At 41.4% G+C, this 22,458-nt stretch overlaps 2 protein-coding genes across 3 annotated transcripts; one reads left to right on the top strand and one right to left on the bottom strand.

Annotated features, from left to right (window-relative positions):
* Nucleotides 1-687: 687 nt before the first annotated feature.
* Nucleotides 688-6,678, bottom strand: LOC120062844 (coiled-coil domain-containing protein 157-like). The gene is made up of 5 exons (XM_039012915.1): nucleotides 5,954-6,678; nucleotides 5,743-5,820; nucleotides 5,458-5,627; nucleotides 5,049-5,285; nucleotides 688-783 (listed from the first exon to the last, which is right to left on the bottom strand). The coding sequence occupies exons 2-5, from the start codon at nucleotides 5,813-5,815 to the stop codon at nucleotides 688-690; spliced, it is 576 nt and encodes a 191-aa protein (XP_038868843.1). The 5' UTR covers nucleotides 5,816-5,820; nucleotides 5,954-6,678.
* Nucleotides 6,679-7,786: 1,108 nt separating this feature from the next.
* On the top strand, nucleotides 7,787-21,902 carry LOC120063185 (splicing factor 3A subunit 1-like). 2 transcript variants are annotated; one of them, XM_039013393.1, is made up of 16 exons: nucleotides 7,787-7,875; nucleotides 7,997-8,072; nucleotides 11,823-11,932; nucleotides 12,046-12,253; nucleotides 12,400-12,651; nucleotides 14,613-14,687; nucleotides 17,338-17,488; nucleotides 17,610-17,809; nucleotides 17,962-18,076; nucleotides 18,207-18,514; nucleotides 18,654-18,905; nucleotides 20,374-20,581; nucleotides 20,754-20,914; nucleotides 21,094-21,195; nucleotides 21,310-21,381; nucleotides 21,469-21,902. In XM_039013393.1, exons 2-16 carry the CDS (start codon nucleotides 8,025-8,027, stop codon nucleotides 21,568-21,570), a joined length of 2,364 nt encoding a protein of 787 aa, XP_038869321.1. In that variant the 5' UTR covers nucleotides 7,787-7,875; nucleotides 7,997-8,024; the 3' UTR covers nucleotides 21,571-21,902. The 2 variants fall into 2 exon arrangements, with proteins under 2 accessions (XP_038869321.1, XP_038869322.1); XM_039013394.1 differs by having other exon boundaries at nucleotides 7,849-7,879.
* The last annotated feature ends 556 nt before the right edge of the window (nucleotides 21,903-22,458 follow it).

Genomic DNA, 22,458 nt, shown 5'->3' with positions numbered 1-22,458 from the left:
CGAGAGTTATAAACATATCAAATAAAAAATCAAATCAAATGTTATTTGTCACATGCACCGAATACAACAGGTGTAGACACTACCGTGAAATGCTTACTTACAAGTCCTTAACCAACAATGCAGTTCAAGAAATAGGGTAAACAAAATATTTACTAAAAAAAACGAAAGTATTTTTTTTTATTAAAAGTAACACAATAAAATAACAATACCGAGGCTATGTACAGGGGGTACCGGTACCGAGTCAATGTGTGGGGTTACAGGTTAGTCAAGGTAATTTGTACATGTAGGCAGGGGTAAAGTGACTATGCATAGATAATAAACAGCGGGTAGCAGCAGTGTAAAAACAAAACGTGGGGGGGGGGGGGGGGGGGGTGTGTCACAGTAAATAGTCCAGGTGGCCATTTGATTAATTCTTCAGCAGTCTTATGGCTTGGGGGTAGAAGCTGTTAAGGGGCCTTTTGTACTTAAACTTGCCGCTCTGGTACCGCTTGTCGCGTGGTAGCAGAGAGAACAGTCTAAGACTTGGGTGACTGGAGTCTCTGACAATTTTAAGGGCATGTGATCTAAAATATGCTTTTTGTAAGGCAAGTACAAACCCAGTGCATGATGTACCTGAACAGGGTATTTGGTGGTGGTGCGGCTGCTGCTGCTTAAAAGCATATTGGCAAACAGAGATTGGGAGTTTTGTCAGACTATGCCAGCCATAGGACATCCCTCATCCTCATGAGGCCTCTGTAATCTGACAGATTTGCAGCGGTCCCTGCAGCTGCCTAATAGCTTGACCTAGATGATAAAACACATATGTGAGATCACACAGTGCTGAATTACACTGAATGTCTCAGAGAGATAGCACTCTCACCCACAGTTACTCCCTACCCTGTCTGCTAGCACAGTGTCTAAGATGTCACAACAATGTAACAATGTATCAAAGTGATAATCATAGCATTCCAATGGCTGAAGTTTTCAGTCGAGTCCTGATAAGGGGTTATTTTGTTACCTATTAGGTGTAGATTTGCATGGTTGTCACGTTTGGAGATTGTGGTAAAACATCTACCATTTATCTGTGTTTTAATAATGTTACTAAAACATTGCCTTAATGTTATTAGCATTTTCTATATACCACAGCCCTTAGAATGATGAAGAATGAGCATGATTCCCTGACTACTGGCTACCAACCTCAGAAGTGTCTGTAGCTCAACTTAGTGTTGTACTCAAATATGTTGTTTTGTCTCTTATTTATCACTATTTATTAGTTATTATAAACAAATCAGTATGTTTATGTAAATATATGACACAAGTAACCAATGGCCTTAAATATGTTTTCATGAATACAGAATGATTCCCAAAGCTAACCTGAAATCTGAATGCAGTTGTTCAGGTATTTTCTCTCCTCTATCCAAGTAGTTTTCCCTGTTATAATCTCAGTATTTACTCATAGGATATTATATCGTAAATGATTATATAACATTCAATTGATTTGAACAACAGATATAACCTTTGAAATAATCTAATGTTGGTGGATGCGGGGATACCAAAAATATTCAATGGATTTTTGTACAACTTTGCACATTGTTTAAGTTTCTAACTGCAAATGACTGTATGTGTCCTTCTTCCACCGTGTCTCTGTTTTTCCTGTGGGGGCAAGTTGCAGGTGTTGACACTGGTGCTTTTGGCAAGCTGAACATTTCTTCACCTCTATGAGTTAGTCTTTGTCTTTTGTGTATCAGTAAGCACAGTGCGATATGAGGTCTGACTGTACCTATGTACTCTATACTTTCACATCCAAATGTATTTTTGTTGTATAGTCTAAAATAAGTTGTTATTTTGTGACAAATAAATGTTTTGAAGCAGCGTTCTGAATATTGTTATTTTTACAGGGTAGCATACTATTAAAATAACTAAATTGATTATACAATGCTCCATTTTACATTTTCAGATAAATACTGTGTCTGCCATATTTTGTTTTTATACTCCATGCAACAATTAACAATTAGGCTAAATCAGTCTGTCAATCATGAGACAAGCATACCATAGACAATACATTCATTATCTATGGGGGGGGGACACATCTCAATTACATGCTTGAGGGATGACACAGCTGTATAATTGGCTCAACTGAAAGACTGAACTCTGAGGTCCAAGGTTAGACTTGATCAAGCAAGTTTGTCACCGAGGAGAAGGATTTGTGAGTTAGTAGGCTAAGAAATTATTGATTTCATTAGTACATCTGCATTCCGCAAATACTTCAGTATCTAGGTATATCCCTGAAAATGAAACCCACTATTGTGCTACCTCTGAACTCATGCAGAACCATTTGAACAGGCATGAACAATAATATGGGCTTGAATTGCATACAAAGAGCGCTCTCCTTCTGTTAGTTTCAGGTGTAGTCAATATCCAGTCTGGATCTATGGGGCTTTTCACAGGTATCTCCATGACTACAACCCACCTTCAGAAAAGTCATTTGGCATTTCTAGTGCAAAGGAAATACAAACAAAGGACAAGAATATTGCACCCTAATGTGCCATGGGAAGCATACTTCACAATGAATTGGTTGGTCTACCACCAAGTATACTCCTCAATAGGTGAAGGGTTGGACTGACAGGAGGAAACCCACACAAGATGTCATGCTCTGATCATCAATGTTGCCATAGGAACTTGCCCCTCCCTCATCAGAGTACTCTGTAAGTCATTAGACACGTCTGCATTCGTGGCATTGTGTTGGTGACACAATAGTAGAGCCTTTAGAAGACCACACACTTAGCTAAACACACACCATGGCTTGTCTTTTACCTGGCCTCTCCCTTTTCTAGACTGATCATTTTAAGACACTTATTTTTAGTGTGTGTTTGTGCATGACCACATTCTTTATGAGTTTAAATAATGAATGTGCTTTGATAGGCTCGTTATGCTCAGTCTTATTGCTTTACCTTCTAAACTAGGTAAAACTGTTTCACTATCCCCTGGGGATAATTTTGCTAAATGCATGAAGTCAACAAATGCACATTTGCAATCCAAAGTAGCAAAGTGATTAACACAACAGTTCAAGAAAGAAAAAACATGATACCACAGTTTGTGAATGAATCAAATTCATTTTCAATTAAATAGCATCTTCAAGCCAGCTCAATGTTGCCAAGATCCTGAACTCTATAACCGTTCTGCGTCTGCCTCAGCTGATACACAAACTACTATGTGTACGAGCTACAATGCAATGCCTTACTGCAGTCTCCTGGTGGAGAAGCCTAACATATACATATGTTACTAGAATTAAAACACTACATGCTAAGGTAAGATTCCATTTTTTGTAGTCCCCAAGAAAAACGGTTGGCCAAGCAAAACAGTTGACTGCTGTATTACCTGCAGTATACATAAATGTACATGTTCTTTCTGTGTTGTTGACTTACAGAGGGCTGTGTTGTACGTAGGGGGTGGGATTTAGCTGTCTCTCTGGGAGCGTCAGGCAGAGACTGGGAGAATCCAAAGCTGCTGAGAGAGGTTGTCTGTAAGAGATAACAATATGTTTTGTATTTTACAACTGTCGTTATCATTGTTCAGGTGTAGTCGATAGATAAAACATGCAGTACAGATGTAGGATCTTAATTTGAGCCAGTTTGCAACAGCAGAAAAATAATCCTGCAGCAACAGGAAATGTGAATTATTATGTGGATTATAATGAATGGAATTTTTTTGTAGGGGTTGATACATTTTTCATTGGGGCAAATCAAGTCTGACATTTTAAAGGGGAAATTACAAACTTTAGAAGCCTAGTTAAACCTTGAATACACTACAAGATTGCATTTCCGGCTGCGCAGGAAAATTCTCAGCAACAAAATAGTGATCAAATTAAGATCCTACATCTGTAGTTCTCCAGCAGCAGTATTGAAGTTTTATTCCCCCCTTGAAGTATTATCCCCGCATTGTGTCAAGAAGCAGTGCGGCTTGGTTGGGTTCTGTTTCGAAGGATACACGGCTCTCGACCTTCGCCCTCTCCCGAGTCCTTACGGGAGTTGCAGCGATGAGACAAGACTGTAACTACTAATTGGATACCACGAAATTGGGGAGAGAAAGGGATAAAAACAATTTAAGAATGATGGAGGCGAGTGTGTTTTTGGGGAGCTTCAATGCTGCAGAATGTTTTAGTACCCTTCCCCAGGTCTGTGCCTCGACACAATCCTTTCTATGAGCTTTACGGACAATTCCTCGACCTTATGGCTTGGTTTTTGCTCTGACATGCACTGTCAACTGTGGGACCTTATATAGAAAGGTGTGTGCCTTTTCAAATCATGTCCAATCAATTGAATTTACCACAGGTGTACTCCAATCAAGTTTTAGAAACATCTCAAGGATGATCAATGAAAACAGGATGCACCTGAGCTCAATTCCGAGTCTCTTATTTTTAATACATTTGCTAAAATTCTAAAAACATGTTTTTGCTTTGTCATTATGGGGTATTGTGTGTAGATTGCTGAGGAAAATGTTTTATTTAATACATTTTAGAATAAGGTGGTAAAGTAACAAAATGTGGAAAAAGTCAAGGGGTCTGAATACTTTCCAAATGCACTGGAGTTGTAACCAGGTCTATGCTTGTAATACTGGTATTTCTATTTGAAACCATATGTAAGTAAACCCACATTAACAAACAATACAAATGTCAAACAGGTTGTACAAGTAAAGTCAACATTGTGGTTAACACGGAAAATGCTCTGAGTTATTTAGGGAAGTGATCCTACTCTGTGGAGGTCCCTGAGGCAGTGGGTTGAGCTCTGGGAATGCCACCAGCAGCCTCTCCCTCTGGGCTAACTCCTGCACCTCTCCTCTCAGCTGATCCAAACTGTCTTTCAGCTTGCCCACATGACTCTACAATCTCTGCTTCTCCTTCTGAAGCTCAGACCACAAGGCCTCAGGGACTGCAGAGGCAAGGCCGTTAGTTACACACACATTATTGTTCTTTGAAAATGAAATAGGATCATATTTATATACTGTATCTGCTATGCTGAAGTACGGCTCTGCCCAACATATGCAAGCAGCACTATAAAATCAACTATAACGTGAAACATTTCATTGTGCTTAATATTGCGTTGAGTCACATCTGTCTGGTAGTAATGTACCTGTTCTTGGGTGAGCTGGGTTTTAAGTTGGTCCTTCTCCTCTGAGATGTGTGTCAGTCTATCCTGTAGGCCTGTCTGTGTGTCCTCAGTCTCCCCCAACTGTCCTTGAAGCTCCTCACACTCCTGGTCCAGAGCATCCACTCTCTCCAATAGAGACATCTGCTTGGCCTGCAGTGACTGTTGAAGACACAGAGTGAGACTGTGCAGTAACAAGTCACGTAAAACAGGATCACGATCAGAGTTTTTAGATGTGGCCTTTAACACATTTACTAGTACTGCCCCAGGTCTGGTTTTAAAGACTCATCTGCCCCCATGAGTATCCAACCCCATACATGGCTGTTATACTGACCTCCTGTTGGTGACATGCATTCTGGTACTTGGAGTTCTCTTTGTCAAGTAAGAGCTGAGTACTGGACAGTTGAGCCTCCGGTTTTTGTGTCTTCTCCTCTAGTTTATTCCGTGCCTCTTCCTCTACCTGCAAGGCCTTCACTTCCTGATGTAGCTTATCTCTCTCACACTCTGACAAAGAAAGGACAAGGTTCCACATATTTTCTGTTCACAACAATGAGATAACTTGGGCTGTCTCCTTCTGCTCCTAAAACATCAGACTTGGGGTGGGGGTGTACGTCCTTACCGAGTTTGTGTAACCTTTCTTGTTGCAAACTAATCTCTGCCTTCAGTTTGGAGTTGCTATCCTCCAGGGACATGGAGACTAAAATGGACAGATATACAGTATATTGTGAATAAAATGAAAGCATATTTACTATTGAAATGTTACAATATTTCGTCCCCCTTCAAATATATTGTTGTCAGCGAGGTTTCCTCTGAGTGCAACAGTACCTCACCTCAGCTACTCATGTTCGTCCTGCAGTCTCCTTCCTGGATGCCTGGGCCTCCTACAGTCTTGCTTGGTCCTTTGCCCATTTACGCTTCAGTTCCTCCTGTGCCCTCCCCCAGCTGAGCCCTGCACTGTGGACTGCACCTTCAGCAGATGCTGAAGCCAGACCTTTCCCACCTGACCTGCTGCTCTGTGGACCACTGGGACACATCTCCTACAGTCAGACGGCCCTGCTCCATGGTGTCATCCACAGCCACCAGGAGGCGCTGCAGAGAGGTGGGAAGGAGGCGCTGCAGCGAGGGCCTTCCCACCTTCCCACCTCTCAATCACCAGTCTCCCTCAGGCTGGACTGGACCTGAGCACAGGCATCACAGGGGACAAGGGAGGACTCTACTGTCTGGCAACTTACATTATGAGTGTCTGTGGATATAGGGGAAAGGCAGGAGGGGATGATGCTTGCTGTTCTGCGAGTAGGACAGGAGGGGCCGCCATTTGCTATTTTCTGTGGAGGACATGGAGTGCTTGCTGTTGTTCTTGAAGTACAGTGCTGAGACACTACGGATGGAGACTGTGGACAAATATCCCTTTTTGTGGTCAGGAGTGAGGATGCTAAAGAGAAAGTGGTGTTTTCCTCACACTTTGGAGTTTTGATCAATTCTTGAATATCTTGCTTCATGCTCTGAATAAGAGGAGGGAACAACATAGTCATAAAATATACATTTTATGTGAAGAAAAAAAAAAACTAAACACCAGGAGTGCTTTAAAAACTCACTCTGGTTGCCAATCTGGATAAAGTTATTCCAATAGTGTCCAACTACAAGGCCAATTGATACACATGGAGCTGTTTGCTTCATGTTTTCTTTTTGTCCAAACTTCAACTACTCTGCATATGCACTGAAACTTTGCAGCAGGAGTAGTAATCTAGGGAAAATAAATGGATTACAGTCATGTATCGTTAATTTCCAACTATTCTCTAGCTACGGGTGGGTCTAATCCTGAATGCAGATTGGTTAAATCCGCATTCCAGCTGGTGTCTATTCCACAATTTACCAAGGGCTAATCTATGAAGTTAAAAATGACTATTTACTCTGTTCCATCTGACTGCACAATCCACTGGCTCATCGCTAGTTAGAAGGCAAAGGAAAATAACGTTGCCAGCTAGTATGGCAATGGAACATTTAGAACGAACGATTGAACAAACGACCAGCCAGTTTGGGTAGCAACTCTAGATGTGTCGGGACTATATCTTGTGTAAGGATGAAATTGTATGAATACATTTGTAAAAAATAACGTTTTTAATGAAAATATGTAAATCATTATTGGAATATGTTGGTAACCCGTATAAAGTGATAATGCCCTCGAAGCCGGTGTTTGGAGGATATATTGGCACTGTTTGCTGGCCCTCAACGAACAACACCCGTGCCAATATATCCTCTAAACACCGTCTTCTCGGGCATTATCACTTAAATCACCAACTTCAACAAAACAATGTGAATGCTGATTGAATTCCACCTCCCCATCAACAAAGTCGTATTGTTCTAATTGTGACACCAGGTCCAGATCGAATGAAAGCTTATCTGAGAACTTCCAGGAGTGGAATCGAACTGGGCCAGTCCGAGAGAAGACATCAAGAACAGCACCTTGAAGATCTATTAGATAGTTCAGGAGACTTTCAACGCAGTCCTAAGAGATGGGTCATCTTGACAAAACTTAGTAGCTTGCACTCTTTCTCTCATGTGTTGTGTCTAGCCACTTGTTATGCCTGCTTCAGGAAGACGCTGTGAGCGATCAGAGTTTAGTCGGTTGGATGGTGTCACTTAATTTCCACAGCGACCTGCTAGAAGAACTGCAAATCCCACAATGCTTAGATGCGTTTCCGGAAGTAAAAGACCTCCATTCCAGGCGGGTCAACGACAGAAAAACGCACTCGTAGGTCCTATCTGTAAATATTTTGTGCAATTTATTAGGTTTCTAGACATACAGTACGACAACAAGTAGTGCAATTGTGAAGATAAATAACGTTTTTGTTGGACTTTTCACGTTTTAACAGATAACCCAATCAAGGAATTGACGCAGCCATGCCGCCTGGGCCTGTACAACTTGTTCAGCTTGAGCCCAACAGCAAGGTAAGATTTGCTACCTCAATCGCCCTTTAACGTTTTTACTACCTCCTGTAATTGTGAAGATGTGGGGTAACATTACCACCGTGTTGCGTATTGTCTAAAAAGAGTAGCTAGCTAACGTTATGTCCAGAAACTTTGCACCAATAATTTTGCTATCTGTTTCTGTTTGTATAACGTTAGTTACTAAAACTAGCGCTACCTAACTTAAAGTAACTGTCCAGTTTTTACAAATTTCTGTGAAATATGACCTATAATAAATTACAATATGAGAGAAATAGTTTCCCTTCCATTTTTTTTTATTTAAATTAAGTATGTTAAAAGGCAACTTTTCTTTGTTGGAATGGTGTGGGCGTACCCCAACAGCATAATGGGGTGGGTGTTTAGCAGTCATTTCAAATATTCATGCTGATTGGCCAACTCTCATCCTCTGAGGAAATAGCAAGCATGTTTTCAACGGTCTGTTTGAGGTAGGGTTTTTCAAGTGTATTTTCCCCCTCAAATGTCCACGCATATGAGTATAGGATAAGTCAAAACATTATTTTGGTGTGCGTTTTAATTATTTTGCAGATATGAAATAAACAGACAATCATATCAGTAAAAATGATAAAATTCAGTTTATGCTACAAAACCAACAGATAAGAGGTTTTAAGAATAGGTTCTATTTGACTCAACAGTCCATGGTGTACACTAAGGCATTGTTGGTAGAATAGATGGATGCAGTTCAATGCATAATCTATATAATTCGCCAATACATTTCTTGGTAGTCCAAAAAATATTGCTATCAGGTTGCTAACTGGTACATTGTTTGCTGCCTCCATTCGGGATGCACTGTTTCCGTTTCTCAATATTTTGTTCAAAAACGGACGAATGTAACCAAGGCTGGGAATGTCAATACAATCAAACTAGCAAGGGCAATGATCCCAAGTCATTCATAATGAGGCTAATATGCTAGTGTATCTATGTAGAAAGCTAAAAACACAGAGCCTAACGATAGCTAGCTAACTAACTGCTAGGAGGATGTCATTTTAGGAGTGGGTGGGTGAGTGACTGACTTTTCCACCTCGTATCGTTTTTCAGTGGCTACAGCTGGAGATTCAGGTGTCATTTGGTTAGCTAGCAAGAAATGTGAATTGCTAGCTAGCTATGCTGAACGGCTGTTATCTATTTAGCATTTCAGAGCACTCTTGTGTGAGTGTGCCAGAGCGCAGAATAACTGCTGAATTTACGAACACGTAAGACACGCTGAATATAACCGGTATCAGTAAACGAAGGCACATTTTTTTTAAATAATGAGTCAAGAACGCTCTATATAACATGTAAACAGCCTAACCAGCTCTGCTAGGGTGAGTAAAATGGTCAGTGAGGTGTTCTCTCATTTGCGACTGGAAGTAGCAAGCTAGCCAACTTTAGCTAGTTAGCTTGGGTGCTTGGTTGGGACAACGCATGTATTGTCAGGCAAGCTGCAGAAGGATGAGCAGGCTATCCCCCATCGTTTATCAGTGCAAATTTGATGGCCAACTAGCTGAAAAAGTTTGAGGGTTTATATAATGTTCCTTTGTTATATTTTAGCTCATCTTGCTCTGGCTAGCATTAGTTGTTGATCTTGTTCATGTGCATATAGGGAAAGATAACCTACCTTTTTTATGGTTGTTTGATCAATAGGACTGTAAAGTTCCCAAATGTAAGGACTCCCGTGGTATTTAGCTACATATTTTCAAAAATAATTTCAGGTAGCTTTTGCTGAATGCGTTCTAATGATCTAAAGTTGCAACTGCCTGTAAACACACAGTCCAGTTCAAAGTGAAGGATGGCTGGCCCTTGTGGCAAATGGCTTGCTTGCATATAGGCCTACTGTACCTCTGATTGGCTATGGCGCACCAGTCTGCGTAGACTCCGGTCCTGGACGAGACAGATGTTTTTATTAGGTTTTATCTACTGCACTGTTTATTAATTGTCCAAATGCACGGCTACTTTCCCACTCTATATTGCTATAGAATTGCTATAGAATTGCCTTAGTATACGTAATTCCCAAACATTCTACGAATTTATTAAAATGACTAAGTGGTCGCTTGTCAGAATGTAAAAACGTGTCATATTCTTGCTGGGGGTGTATATGAACAGATTTTAATAAAATGTAATGTTGCTAAAATACTGTCAGTTCCACTTTAAGAGGATATTAACTTTTTTTTTTAAATTCACTGGACATTTTCACACTAGTTAAGTCAGCTGAGAGGCCTTGTCAAGAAAGTAAACAATTCCAGCTACACCCTAACCCTAGTGTAGATACTTGTGTAGCTATATCTGAAAGTAGGGCTGGGTGATATGGCCTAAACATCATATGTCGATCATTCTTTTTCTAACTTATGGGCGAGATATCATGTTTGTTTTTTGTTTTCTCTAAATGAGCTTTGTTGTACAATTTAAAGATAAAATACACTGCATTTCAAGCAGTCAGCAATAATCTAATGAATTAGGGCTAAAACAAAATTATAACTAAGCTAAATATAAGCCTTCCACACCATAAGACACACTAATAAGTGTATTGTTTTATCAAAATAGTTTAATTTGCCTTTTTGCAATAATCACTGATCTGGTTTTCAAGTCTATGAAAATGCCCTTTTCGTTACACATTTTACCAGAACCATGCATAAAGCACATTACACTAATAATGACTAACTTCTTGTATCAGGCAAATTAACCCAGGTCTTATAAACAATCTCTCAAGCACAAGCCCACATGTTAGTGAGTAGCCAGCTAATTGTTATATTTCAAGTTTAGACAACTTGGATCTATTGCTAGCGAACAAAGTAAAACAGTTGAGTTGTTGTGAACACACCCTTCTGTCCATCTCCAACTGTTTGAACAGCATGCTAGCCTGTTCACTTTTCAGATGTTGAAATCAAGTGGCATACCTTATTTCTCAGAATGAGAACAAGTTGCCAATTTCTTATAATTGTGTTTTATGCTTATTGCACATTTATAAAACAGACTGGACCGCATGACAAACTGAGCATTTCATTTTCTAGAATCAATGTTTGACACATGTTTTATTTGTGTCTGCTCTGCGCACAATGAGGAGTTGAGACATAAAAAGGTTATCGTTAGAAAGGTTAACTTGTCCTTTATTACAGTAAAATAATGTGTTTCAGTGTCCATATGACCCATTCTGTTGGTCCAAACCTCAAATACTAATATTCAGTTGAAACTGCTTGTCAGAGAAGTAGTGATCTCTTTGTTGTTGTGAGTGGCAGGAGGAAAGGGCTTGGTGTGTGTACGGAGAGGATGAGGCGAAGTGAGAGGTTTCGCTCTCGCCAAAATCTGACCAAAATAAGCCCAATGTGTTTCTATGGGCTGATTTTGGACCTACGCTTGTCGCCTGCCTTCCCGCCGTTAGGACAAGAACTCCCATTGTTAGGGCAGAGACATGAACATCTCGTCATTATATACAGATCTCTGGTGTAAATGGAAAAGTGCACAGAAGGACTGAAGGAGACAATACCAAACAGACATAAATAAAAACTAGATTCTTGCAATACAGGCATTTGGAATATCGTGCAAAAACATATATTTTAATTAATTCTATATATCGCCCAGCCCTATCGGAAAGGTTTGGATTGATGAAAAATCCACCCAGTCATCAGAAGATCTAATACCATAGTACTAAGAGGGTAGGATGTAGGGTAAATTAAATGTCATTAATGTAGCCTCAAACGTCTCCACGTGACGAGACTTCAATTTCTATTGTTTCAACAGGCAGATGAGCCTACAGGGGAAACCCCAGCAACGAAACCCATAGTTGGGATCATCTATCCACCTCCTGAGGTCCGAAACATCGTTGATAAGACTGCCAGCTTTGTTGCCAGGTTGGTTTTTCATTCTCATTCTCAGTCATGTTTTTTTATAAAATTGTATGAAGTCTTGTATATGATGTCATATTGCAACGATCATTCATTCTTTTCCTTCCATTAATTCTCAGGAATGGACCAGAGTTCGAAGCAAGGATCCGTCAGAATGAGATCAACAACCCAAAGTTCAACTTCCTGAACCCCAATGACCCCTACCATGCTTACTATCGCCACAAAGTCAATGAATTCAAGGAGGGCAAGGGCCAGGAGCCGTCTGCGGCCGTGCCAAAGGTCATGCAGCAGCAGGCCCTGCTGAACTCGCAGCAGCTTCCTCAAAAGGTGTGCCTTCCTAGATATCGAGTGGTTCCTTGTCTATCGATTTATAAATCACTGATTGTATCAATGGTTCACTGTAAAGTGTAAGATGTGATTGATGCCTTAAAAGAGCTATTCTAAGTTATGGTTTCCTTTACCGGTTGGTGCAGGCCCAGGTGATTCATGAGACAGTGGTGCCAAAGGAGCCTCCGCCCGAGTTTGAGTTCATTGCTGACCCTCCTTCAATCTCGGCATTCGACCTGGATGTTGTCAAGCTGACCGCCCAGTTTGTGGCTCGCAACGGGCGCCAGTTCCTCACACAGCTCATGCAGAAAGAACAGCGAAACTACCAGTTTGACTTCCTGCGACCTCAACACAGCCTCTTCAACTACTTCACCAAGCTGGTGGAGCAGTACACGAAGGTACAACTTCTTACTAATTATTATTATTGATTGTGGCACACACACTTTTTTATACAAAGTATGTGGACACCCCTTCAAATGAATGGATTTGGCTATTTCAGCCAGACCCGTTGCTGACGGGTGTATAAAATCAAGCACACAGCCATGCAATCTCTATTGACAAACATTGGCAGTAGAATGGCCTTACTGAAGAGCTCAATGACTTTAAATGTGGAACCTATCCAACAAGTCAGTTCGTCAAATTTCTGCCCTTCTAGAGCTCCCCGCTCAACTGTAAGTGCTGTTATTGTGAAGTGGAAACGTCGAGGACCAACAATGGCTCAGCCGCAAAGTGGTAGGCCATACAAGCTCACAGGACTTCTGAAGCATGTAAAAGTTGTCTGTCCTCGTTTGCAACACCCACTACTGAGTTCCAAACTGCCTCTGGAAGCAACGTCAGCACAATAACTGTTCGTTGGGAGCTTCATGAAATGGGTTTCCATGGCTGAGCAGCCGCACACAAGCCTAAGATCACCATGCACAATGCCAAGCATTGGCTGGAGGGGTGTAAAGCTTGCTGCCATTGGACTTTGGAGCAGTGGAAACGTGTTCTCTAGAGTGATGAATAATGGTCTGGGGCTGTTTTTCATGATTCCGGCTAGGCCCTTTAGTTCCAGTGAAGGGAAATCTTAACGGTACAGCATACAATGACATTCTAGACGATTCTGTGCTTCCAACTTTGTGGCAACAGTTTGGGGAAGGACTTTTCCTGTTTCAGCATGACAATGCCCCCGTGCACAAAGCAAACAACTTGACTGTCCTGCACAGAGCCCTGACCTCAACCCCATCAAACACCTTAAGGATGAATTGGAACGCCGACTGCGAGCTAGGCCTAATCGGCCAACATCAGTGCCGCCCCCACTAATGCTCTTGTGGCTGAATGGAAGTAAGTCCCCGCAGCAATGTTCCAACATCTAGGCTGCGGTCCAAACACTTAAAGAAGACACACCCTCGTTCACTTACCCTCGCCTTATTACCTTGAGGGAATCCCCATTGCCATCTTGGAGGGTGGTCTAAATGATTAGCCAAGCAAGGGAAGTTTGCAACGTAAGCCCCTCAGCCCTCGTTTTTAGTCGTCTTTGCGAGTGTGCAATTATGTTCACTCCGGGGCCTGAAACTCCCCATAATTCAATTTGCGACGATTGTACATCAGCTAAGAAATGTACGCGAAAACTTAAACAACATCAATGGAGAACTCAACATACAAGTGTAAGTAAAAACTAATGCAAAAAAGTTAGAAATTGTGCTACTAATGCACATGACGGCACAAACGTCTCGTAAATATGTTTTTGTTTGGTTCTTTTGGAAATTGTAGAAATAAAACATCTTTCTTCAGAAGTTTCAGCTAGGCAGGCTAACATTAGTTGGCTAATTAATTTGCTAACTATCATACAGTAGGCGTATATTAATAATTATATATTTAATATAAGTAGACATGCACTCTTAATTGACTATAGCATATGTAAAGCACCCACAAGCTACCGGTGGCTGAAAACACAATCATCGTGGGATGAACTTCCGGCTAAGGATGGTCCATTTAAAAATCATTCCTTCTTCCCTCGCCCCTTGCCCTGCAAGTGTGTACTCGTCAGACGTCATGACACGTCATCAGAAGTGTCTACTTAATTTGAGGGCTGAGGGGATAGGATGTCTCTTAAGTGTTTGGACCACAGCCCTAGTGGAAAGCTTTCCCAGAAGAGTGGAGGCTGTTATAGCAGCAAAGGGGTGACCAACTCCATATTAGTGCCCATGATTTTGGAATGAGATGTTCGACAAGCAGGTGTCCACATACTTTGTCATGTAGTGTGTTTTGTTGAAATATTATATCATTTAAATTATTTGACTTGTTAGTAGTAGACCATGTCTTCAGCTGGTTGTGTTGTGATGCTCACCTGTGTTTGTCTTGGGTCTTTTTTTCCTAGATTCTGATCCCTCCCAAGGGACTGCTGATGAAGCTGAAAAGAGAGGCTGAGAACCCCAGGGAGGTGCTGGACCAGGTAAGCTCCTGAAGCTTTGCTGCTGTTGGGATCAGATCTTGGATAACTATAGTTTTAACTATGCTTTGTGAAAATAAACCTTTTGAATACAGATCCCCAAAAAGTACTACTTTTTACAACTATTTGAATTCAGATCTCAGAAAGTAACTGCCATTACTTGTTTAAACTATTCAAATACAGATCTGAGAAAGCAACTACTTATTCAAAATATTTGAATACTGATCTCGAAGTGACTAATATTCAGAAACTATTGGATTGTCTGCCTTCAATTAATGGAACTGCATGTTGAAGATAGAAATGGAGAACACAGTCTTCTATACTATTCCAATATATCTGACAGTCATATTTGATCTAAACAATACATTCTGTAAATGTCCATTGCCCCAGGTGAACGTTAAGTCAAACCAACTAACCAATTATACAGTTGAAGTCAACAATACATTCTGTAAATGTCCATTGCCCCAGGTGAACGTTAAGTCAAACCAACTAACCAATTATACAGTTGAAGTCGGAAGTTTACATACACTTAGTTTGGAGTCAATAAAACTCATTTTTCAACCACTCCACAAGTATCTTGTTAACAAACTATAGTTTTGGCAAGTCGGTTAGGACATGTACTTTGTGCCTGGCACAAGTCATTTTTCCAGCAATTGTTTAGGAGGCCTACAAAGCAAGGAGGCCTACAAACCTAACTCAGTTACACCAGCTCTGTCAGGAGGAATGGGCCAAAATTCACCCAAATTATTGTGGGAAGCTTGTGGAAGGCTTCCCGACACGTTTGACCAAAGTTCAACGATTTAAAGGCAATGCTACCAAATACTAATTGAGTGTATGTAAACTTCTGACCCACTCGGAATGGGATGAAAGAAATAAAAGCTGAAATAAATCACTCTACTATTGTTCTGACATTTCACATTCTTAAAATAAAGTGGTGATCATAACTGACCTAAGACAGGGAATCTTTACTAGGATTAAATGTCAGGAATTGTGAAACTGAGTTTAAACGTATTTGGCTAAACTTCCGACTTCAGCTGTATGTAATAGGGAATTGATATACACGAACAATCAAACGCAAATAATTCACGCAATGAAGTTATGAAACAATGAATGTTCACATTGTCAGGAGAGAGCACATTCTGGAGAGAGAGAAGTGCATTGTGCATCTGGGCACATGTTCAATCCAATGTCTGCATTGGCCATGCAGCATTCACAGTGATATGGCCTCTGCAGAAGTCAGGGCAAGAATGGCCTCAGCAGAAGTCAAGGCACTCATACTTATTGTGCGATGAGCTGAGATTGCGATTTTTAGTTCCAATCGCCATGTCATCGTGAGACGCAGAGTAGGTGAATGGATGATCTCCACATGTGTGGTTCCCACCATGAAGCATGGAGGAGGTGTGATGGTGTGGGGGTGCTTTGCTGGAAACAGTCAGTGATTTATTTAGAATTCAAGCTACATTTATCCAGCATGGCTACCACAGCATTCTGCAGCGATACGCCATCCCATCTGGTTTGTGCTTAGTGGGACTATCATTTGTTTTTCAACTGGACAATGACCCAACACACCTCCAGGCTGTGTAAGGGCTATTTTACCAAGAAGGAGAGCGATTGAGTGCTGCATCAGATGACCCGGCCTCCACAATCACCCGACCTGAACCCAATTGAGATGGTTTGGGATGAGTTGGACCGCAGAGTGAAGGAAAAGCAGCCAACAAGTGCTCAGCATATGTGGGAACTCCTTCAAGACTGTTGGAAAAGTATTCCAGGTGAAGCTGGTTGAGATAATGCCAAGAGTGTGCAAAGCTGTCATAAAGGCAAAGGGTGGCTACTTTGAAGAATCACAAATATATTTTGATTTAACACTTTTTGCTTTTTTTGCTTACTTCATGCTTCTATATGTGTTATTTCATAGTTTTGACGTCTTCACTATTATTCTAAAATGTAGAAAATAGTACAAATAAAGAAAAACCCTTGAATGAGTAGGTGTGTCCAAACTTGTGGTGTGTGTTTGTATGTATGTATGTATATTTGTTACTGCTCGACTAAAACAATCTCGGTCGACCAACAGCCTAACGAAAAAACAATCGATCTGTCACACGTACTAATGTACACAAGGAATAGTGACTTCCTTTTTTCCACTCGTGTAATAACTCCATTATAAAGCAATGTAACCTATGTAACCACAATTTTGCTTTTGTAATAATCAAAGTTACTACACATGTATAAGAACTTGCTGTCAAGTGTTGCTGTATTACTTTGTCTCACTCGGGTGAAAGTAAGGCAGTCCGGTAAACGTAAGTCTATCAAAATTAATACAGCATGCCCAAAAAAACGTATATTTTTTGTTTTCAAAAAACTTGCATATATTCGAATACCTTTTAAATATGATTTGGTTTTCTGAGAGGTATTCAAAATACGTCTCAATATTATTAGTTTTTCTGAGACCTGTATTTGATTATCAAAGAAAATAGTGGCCTTTTTAGTTGAAACTCTACAAACTATATTTGACTACCTTGAGTATTTGAGAAGTTGGTATTTTCAAATAAACTACAAAATAACACTCTTCTGCCCTGGTCTGGTAGGGTTTACCCACCATTGGCTCATAAGCTGTTAAGACAATGAACATTTTATCTCCTGGTTTTACCAACAGGTGAGGTACCGCGTTGAGTGGGCGAAATTTCAGGAGCGTGAAAGGAAGAAGGAGGAGGAGGAGCGGGAGAAAGAGCGTGTGTCCTACGCCCAAATTGACTGGCATGACTTTGTAGTGGTGGAGACCGTGGACTTCCAGCCTAATGAGCAAGGTAGGGAAATGGACTGAGAGCCAGACAAGATTATTTGAATAGATATTTCCTGTTCCTGAGAGAATGTTATCCACCCCCTGTGTCAATAGCTTTGTAATGATGGTGTTGTGACTTGCAACAGGCCACTTTCCCCCACCCACCACACCTGAGGAGCTGGGAGCTCGCATCCTGACCCAGGAGCGTTATGACAAGTTTGGAGAGAGCGAGGAGGTGGAGATGGAGGTTGAAAGTGAGGACGAGGATGACGTTGAGCAGGAGGATCGGGATGATGGGCGTCCCACACAGCCTGATCAGGACACACAGCTGCAAGACATGGATGAGGTTAGTAAACACAACCTGTTTTAGTAGACACACACAACAGGATGTCATTAACAACGTATTACTTCTTCAGAGTTACTGATTGAATCTGAATAATATTACTATTATTAGGAAATGGTGTAATCAATGTAGAGTCTTTGATGCCTTCTCCCCAGGGTTCTGATGAAGAGGATGATGGCAAGGCACCATTGCCCCCAGACAACCCCATGCCACCCCCACTGCCCCCTACTCCAGACCAGGTCATTATCCGCAAGGACTACGACCCCAAAGGTGAGAGGGATTTCATCATCAGGATCTAAATATCTAGATGTTTTATTATCATGTATGACATAAAGGACTTGAAAATACATGCCTGTTCTTAATTTGCCCTTACATTTTATCCATTATTCTTGCCCTGTAGCTTCCAAGCCCCAGCCTCCAGCCAAGACTCTGGATGAGTTCCTCATCTCTCCCATCACGGGTGAGAGGATCCAAGCCAGTAAGATGCAGGAGCACATGCGCATTGGACTACTGGATCCCCGCTGGCTGGAGCAGAGGGACCGCGGCATTAGAGAGAGGCAAATCGAGGACGAGGTTTACGCCCCTGGCATGGACATTGAGAGCAGCCTAAAACAGCTGGCTGAGAGGCGTACTGATATCTTTGGTGTGGAGGAGACAGCCATCGGTAAGAAGATTGGAGAAGAGGAGATCCAGAAGCCTGAGGAGAAGGTGCGTGCAAGCGAAGAGAGGGAAATAGCCATGTGGTTTATGAGTGATTAGTGTATAATTGCTGTTTAGGTTCAATCTTATTTATTTTCGTTGTCATTATGAGGTCAAAGTCTTTACTTAATGCACCTTCCCTCCTTAGGTGACCTGGGATGGGCACTCTGGCAGCATGGCGCGTACTCAGCAGGCAGCACAGGCCAACATCACCCTACAAGAGCAGATTGAGGCCATTCACAAGGCCAAGGGACTGGTGCAGGAGGATGAAAGCAAAGAGAAGATTGGGCCGAGCAAGCCTGAGCTTTACCATCATCATCAATCACCCCTTATCTCCTCTTCCCCCCTTCTGCCCAAACCCAACCCTCCAATGAACACGATTGCTCGGGCCCCTCCTTCCGTAAGTTGCTTTCTTGTTCAATAGAAGTGCTAAAACACTTATTTTCTGTCAGGTTAGTATGTCAATATACAGTTGAAGTCAGAAGTTTACATACACTTAGGTTGGAGTCATCAAAACTCGTTTTTCAAACACTCCACAAATTTCTTGTTTCTTGTTAACCTCTCTGGGATATTCGGGACGGTAGCGTCCCACCTCGCCAACAGCCAGTGAAATTGCAGGACGTCTTTGCTTGACATCATGGGAAAATCAAAAGAAATCAGCCAAGGCCTCAGAAAAAGAATTGTAGACCTCCACAGTCTGGTTCATCCTTGGGAGCAATTCCCAAGCGCCTGAAGGTACCACGTTCATCTGTACAAACAATAGTATGCAAGTATAAACCCCATGGGACAATGCACCCATCATACAACTCAGGAAGGAGACGCGTTCTGTCTCCTAGAGATGAACATACTTTGGTGCGAGAAGTGCAAATCAATCCCAGAACAACAGCAAAGGACCTTGTGAAGATGCTGGAGGAAACAGGTACGAGTCCTCTATTGACATAACCTGAAAGGCCACTCAGCAAGGAAGAGGCCACTGCTTCAAAACCTCCATTTAAAAAAGCCGGACTACGGGTTGCAACTGCATATGGGGACAAAGATCGTACTTTTTGGAGAAATGTCCTCTGGTCTGATGAAACAAAAATAGAACTGTTTGGCCATAATGACCATCGTTATGTTTGGAGGAAAAAGGGGGAGGCTTGCAAGCCGAAGAACATCATCCCAACCGTGAAGCACGGGGGTGGCAGCATCATGTTGTGGGGGTGCTTTGCTGCAGGAGGGACTGGTGCACTTCACAAAATAGATGGCATCACGAGGAAGGATAATTATGTCGATATATTGAAGCAACATCTCAAGACATCAGTCAGGAAGTTAAAGCTTGGTCGCAAATGGGTCTTCCAAATGGACAATGAACCCAAGCATACTTCCAAAGTTGTGGCAAAATGGTTTAAGGACAACAAAGTCAAGGTATTAGAGTGGCCATCACAAAGCCCTGACATCAATCCTATAGAAAATCTGTGGGCAGAAGTGAAAAAGCGTGTGCGAGCAAGGAGGCCTACAAACCTGACTCAGTTACACCAGCTCTGTCAGGAGGAATGGGCTTGTGGAAGCTTACCTGAAACGTTTGACCCAAGTTAAACAATTTAAAGGCAATGCTACCAAATACTAATTGAGTGTATGTAAACTTCTGACCCACTGGGAATGTGATGAAAGAAATAAAAGCTGAATTAAATCACTCTACTATTATTCTGACATTTCACATTCTTAAAATTAAGTGGTGATCCTAACTGACCTAAGACAGGGAATCTTTACTAGGATTAAATGTCAGGAATTGTGAAACTGAGTTTAAATGTATTTGACTAAGGTGTATGTAAATTTCCGACTTCAACTGTATATGGTTGACTGTCTATTTTCCACTGTGAATCATGTAGATGCTGCCCCCTGTACGCACCACTCTCCTGTCAGCTGTGCCTGTGATTCCACGGCCCCCCATGGCCCCTGTGCAGATGCGCCTAGCCTCAGGGCAGGTTCTAACACCCATGCCCCCCATGATGCATGCTCCCCGCATCAACGTGGTGCCCATGCCCCAACCACCTCACATGATGGCCCCCAGACCACCACCCATGGTGGTCCCAACTGGTAAGACAACCATTGCTACACTATTCCCACAGTGTTAAATACTTTGAAGTCCAATGGATGACTTCAGAAATATGCATTGCTACAAATTACTTTAATGATTATTTACCATTTTAATTCAGATTGTCTTTTAAGCATGTTATTTATTGACTCATTTTTATTCTTCCCTGTCCAGCATTTGTCCCTGCCCCTCCAGTCCCGCAGCCCCCCCGCCCCCGCCCTGACCCGCAGCCACCTTCCCAGCCACCCCAACCCCATAATGATGAGCCTGCCAGCAAGAAGATGAAGACAGAGGACAACCTCATGCCAGAGGAGGAGTTCCTCCGCAGATACAAGGTTTGTTGGCCAATTAAATGGGAAGGACTACTGGCAAAATGCAGTAGTGTGAATGATCCACGGTTAGATTTAGATATGCCCTGTCAGTCATCCTATGCTTGCTGTTGGTAGTTCTGTATATTGGCATGTAAGGCTTCCTGTACAAATATAGTTATTCTACTGTATATATTTTTTTGTAGGGTTCAGTGTCGGTCACAGTGCAAGTTCCCAACATGCAGGATAAGACTGAATGGAAGCTAAGTGGACAAGCGCTCAATTTCACTATCCCACTCACAGATCAGGTATGTTAGTAGTTCACCCACCATTCCACACTCTTTTAGCTATACTTCATATTCTCAGGAGTCAAATTTACTGGAATATTTATAGTATTTCATCTTTCCATTTTCTCACCACAGGTGTCTGTTATTAAAGTAAAAATCCATGAAGCCACTGGAATGCCAGCCGGAAAGCAAAAGCTACAGTATGAGGTAAGCATTGTCGTCCCTGTTTTGAATAATTGTAAATGTAAACTGGCATGACCGAGTCATTTACATCTATCACTTCTTCCATTACAGGGAATTTTCATCAAAGATTCCAACTCGCTGGCTTACTACAACATAAACAACGGTTCAGTCATACACCTGGCACTGAAGGAGAGAGGTGGGAGAAAGAAGTGAGGTGTACATCCCCTCAACAGGTTTCTCTCTGCCATACACAGCCAGTTTGGGACATTTGTCTGAGCAGATCTTTCTAAACAATGTATATCCTTTGTTGGTCATAGCAATTTTAAAGAATGCTTAAGGCATAAATAAACCATACATAAAAACTATAACTTGCTACAGTTTCATATTTTAAGCGTTGATTATTTTCTAAAGGTTAATTGTATTGTTTAAGGGGATTGTAGTTCATTTTGCTGTTTTGTAGGGTGTTTGGTCAGTGTATTTGTTACCCATGTCCAGAACTTACAGCCCATGTCAATCATCAAATAAAGTTATAAAATGCCACCATTGTCATTTTAGTTTGTTCAGTATGTTGAATGGAATGGGGCATATTGTCATGCTGTGCAAGTGGGATATTATATGCGTAGCTCAAAATATTAAAAGTAAGCAGAAGTTCAAAAGTGAGGCAGCTGATGTGGCAATAGACATAAGTTTAAGCTGTTGGGGGAATTATTTTAAGATGGTCATACTATGGCTCATTTAGCTATTTGATATTGCATTTTAGGACCTCTTTAGGTGTGTGTGTGTGTAATGTATATATGATTTGATAAAATATAGAATTTGGCCTTTACTACTATAGCCCAGAGAAAGGCATTGAATAACACCATTCATAATGAAAATAACACGTTTTTGAAGTGTCAGTCCTATATCTAGGAGGTAAGGAAGCTCAGGAAATAATTTTAGCATTTTTTTTTACACATATGTAACCCCTTTTTTGGGGTAGGCGCACAACTAACTTAATACATTTTTTTTTTTTTTTTTTTTTATGTAAACGTTACCGGTGACACTTGAGTCTCCCCTTTCCATAGAGTGGTCATAATAGTTTGTAGGTCAACCCGTTTCGCG

The sequence above is a fragment of the Salvelinus namaycush genome, chromosome 18, assembly GCF_016432855.1.
Source record: "Salvelinus namaycush isolate Seneca chromosome 18, SaNama_1.0, whole genome shotgun sequence".
Lineage (NCBI taxonomy): Eukaryota > Metazoa > Chordata > Actinopteri > Salmoniformes > Salmonidae > Salvelinus > Salvelinus namaycush.
Note: the sequence above shows the minus strand (reverse complement) of the source record. Positions and strands in the feature narration are given on the sequence as shown.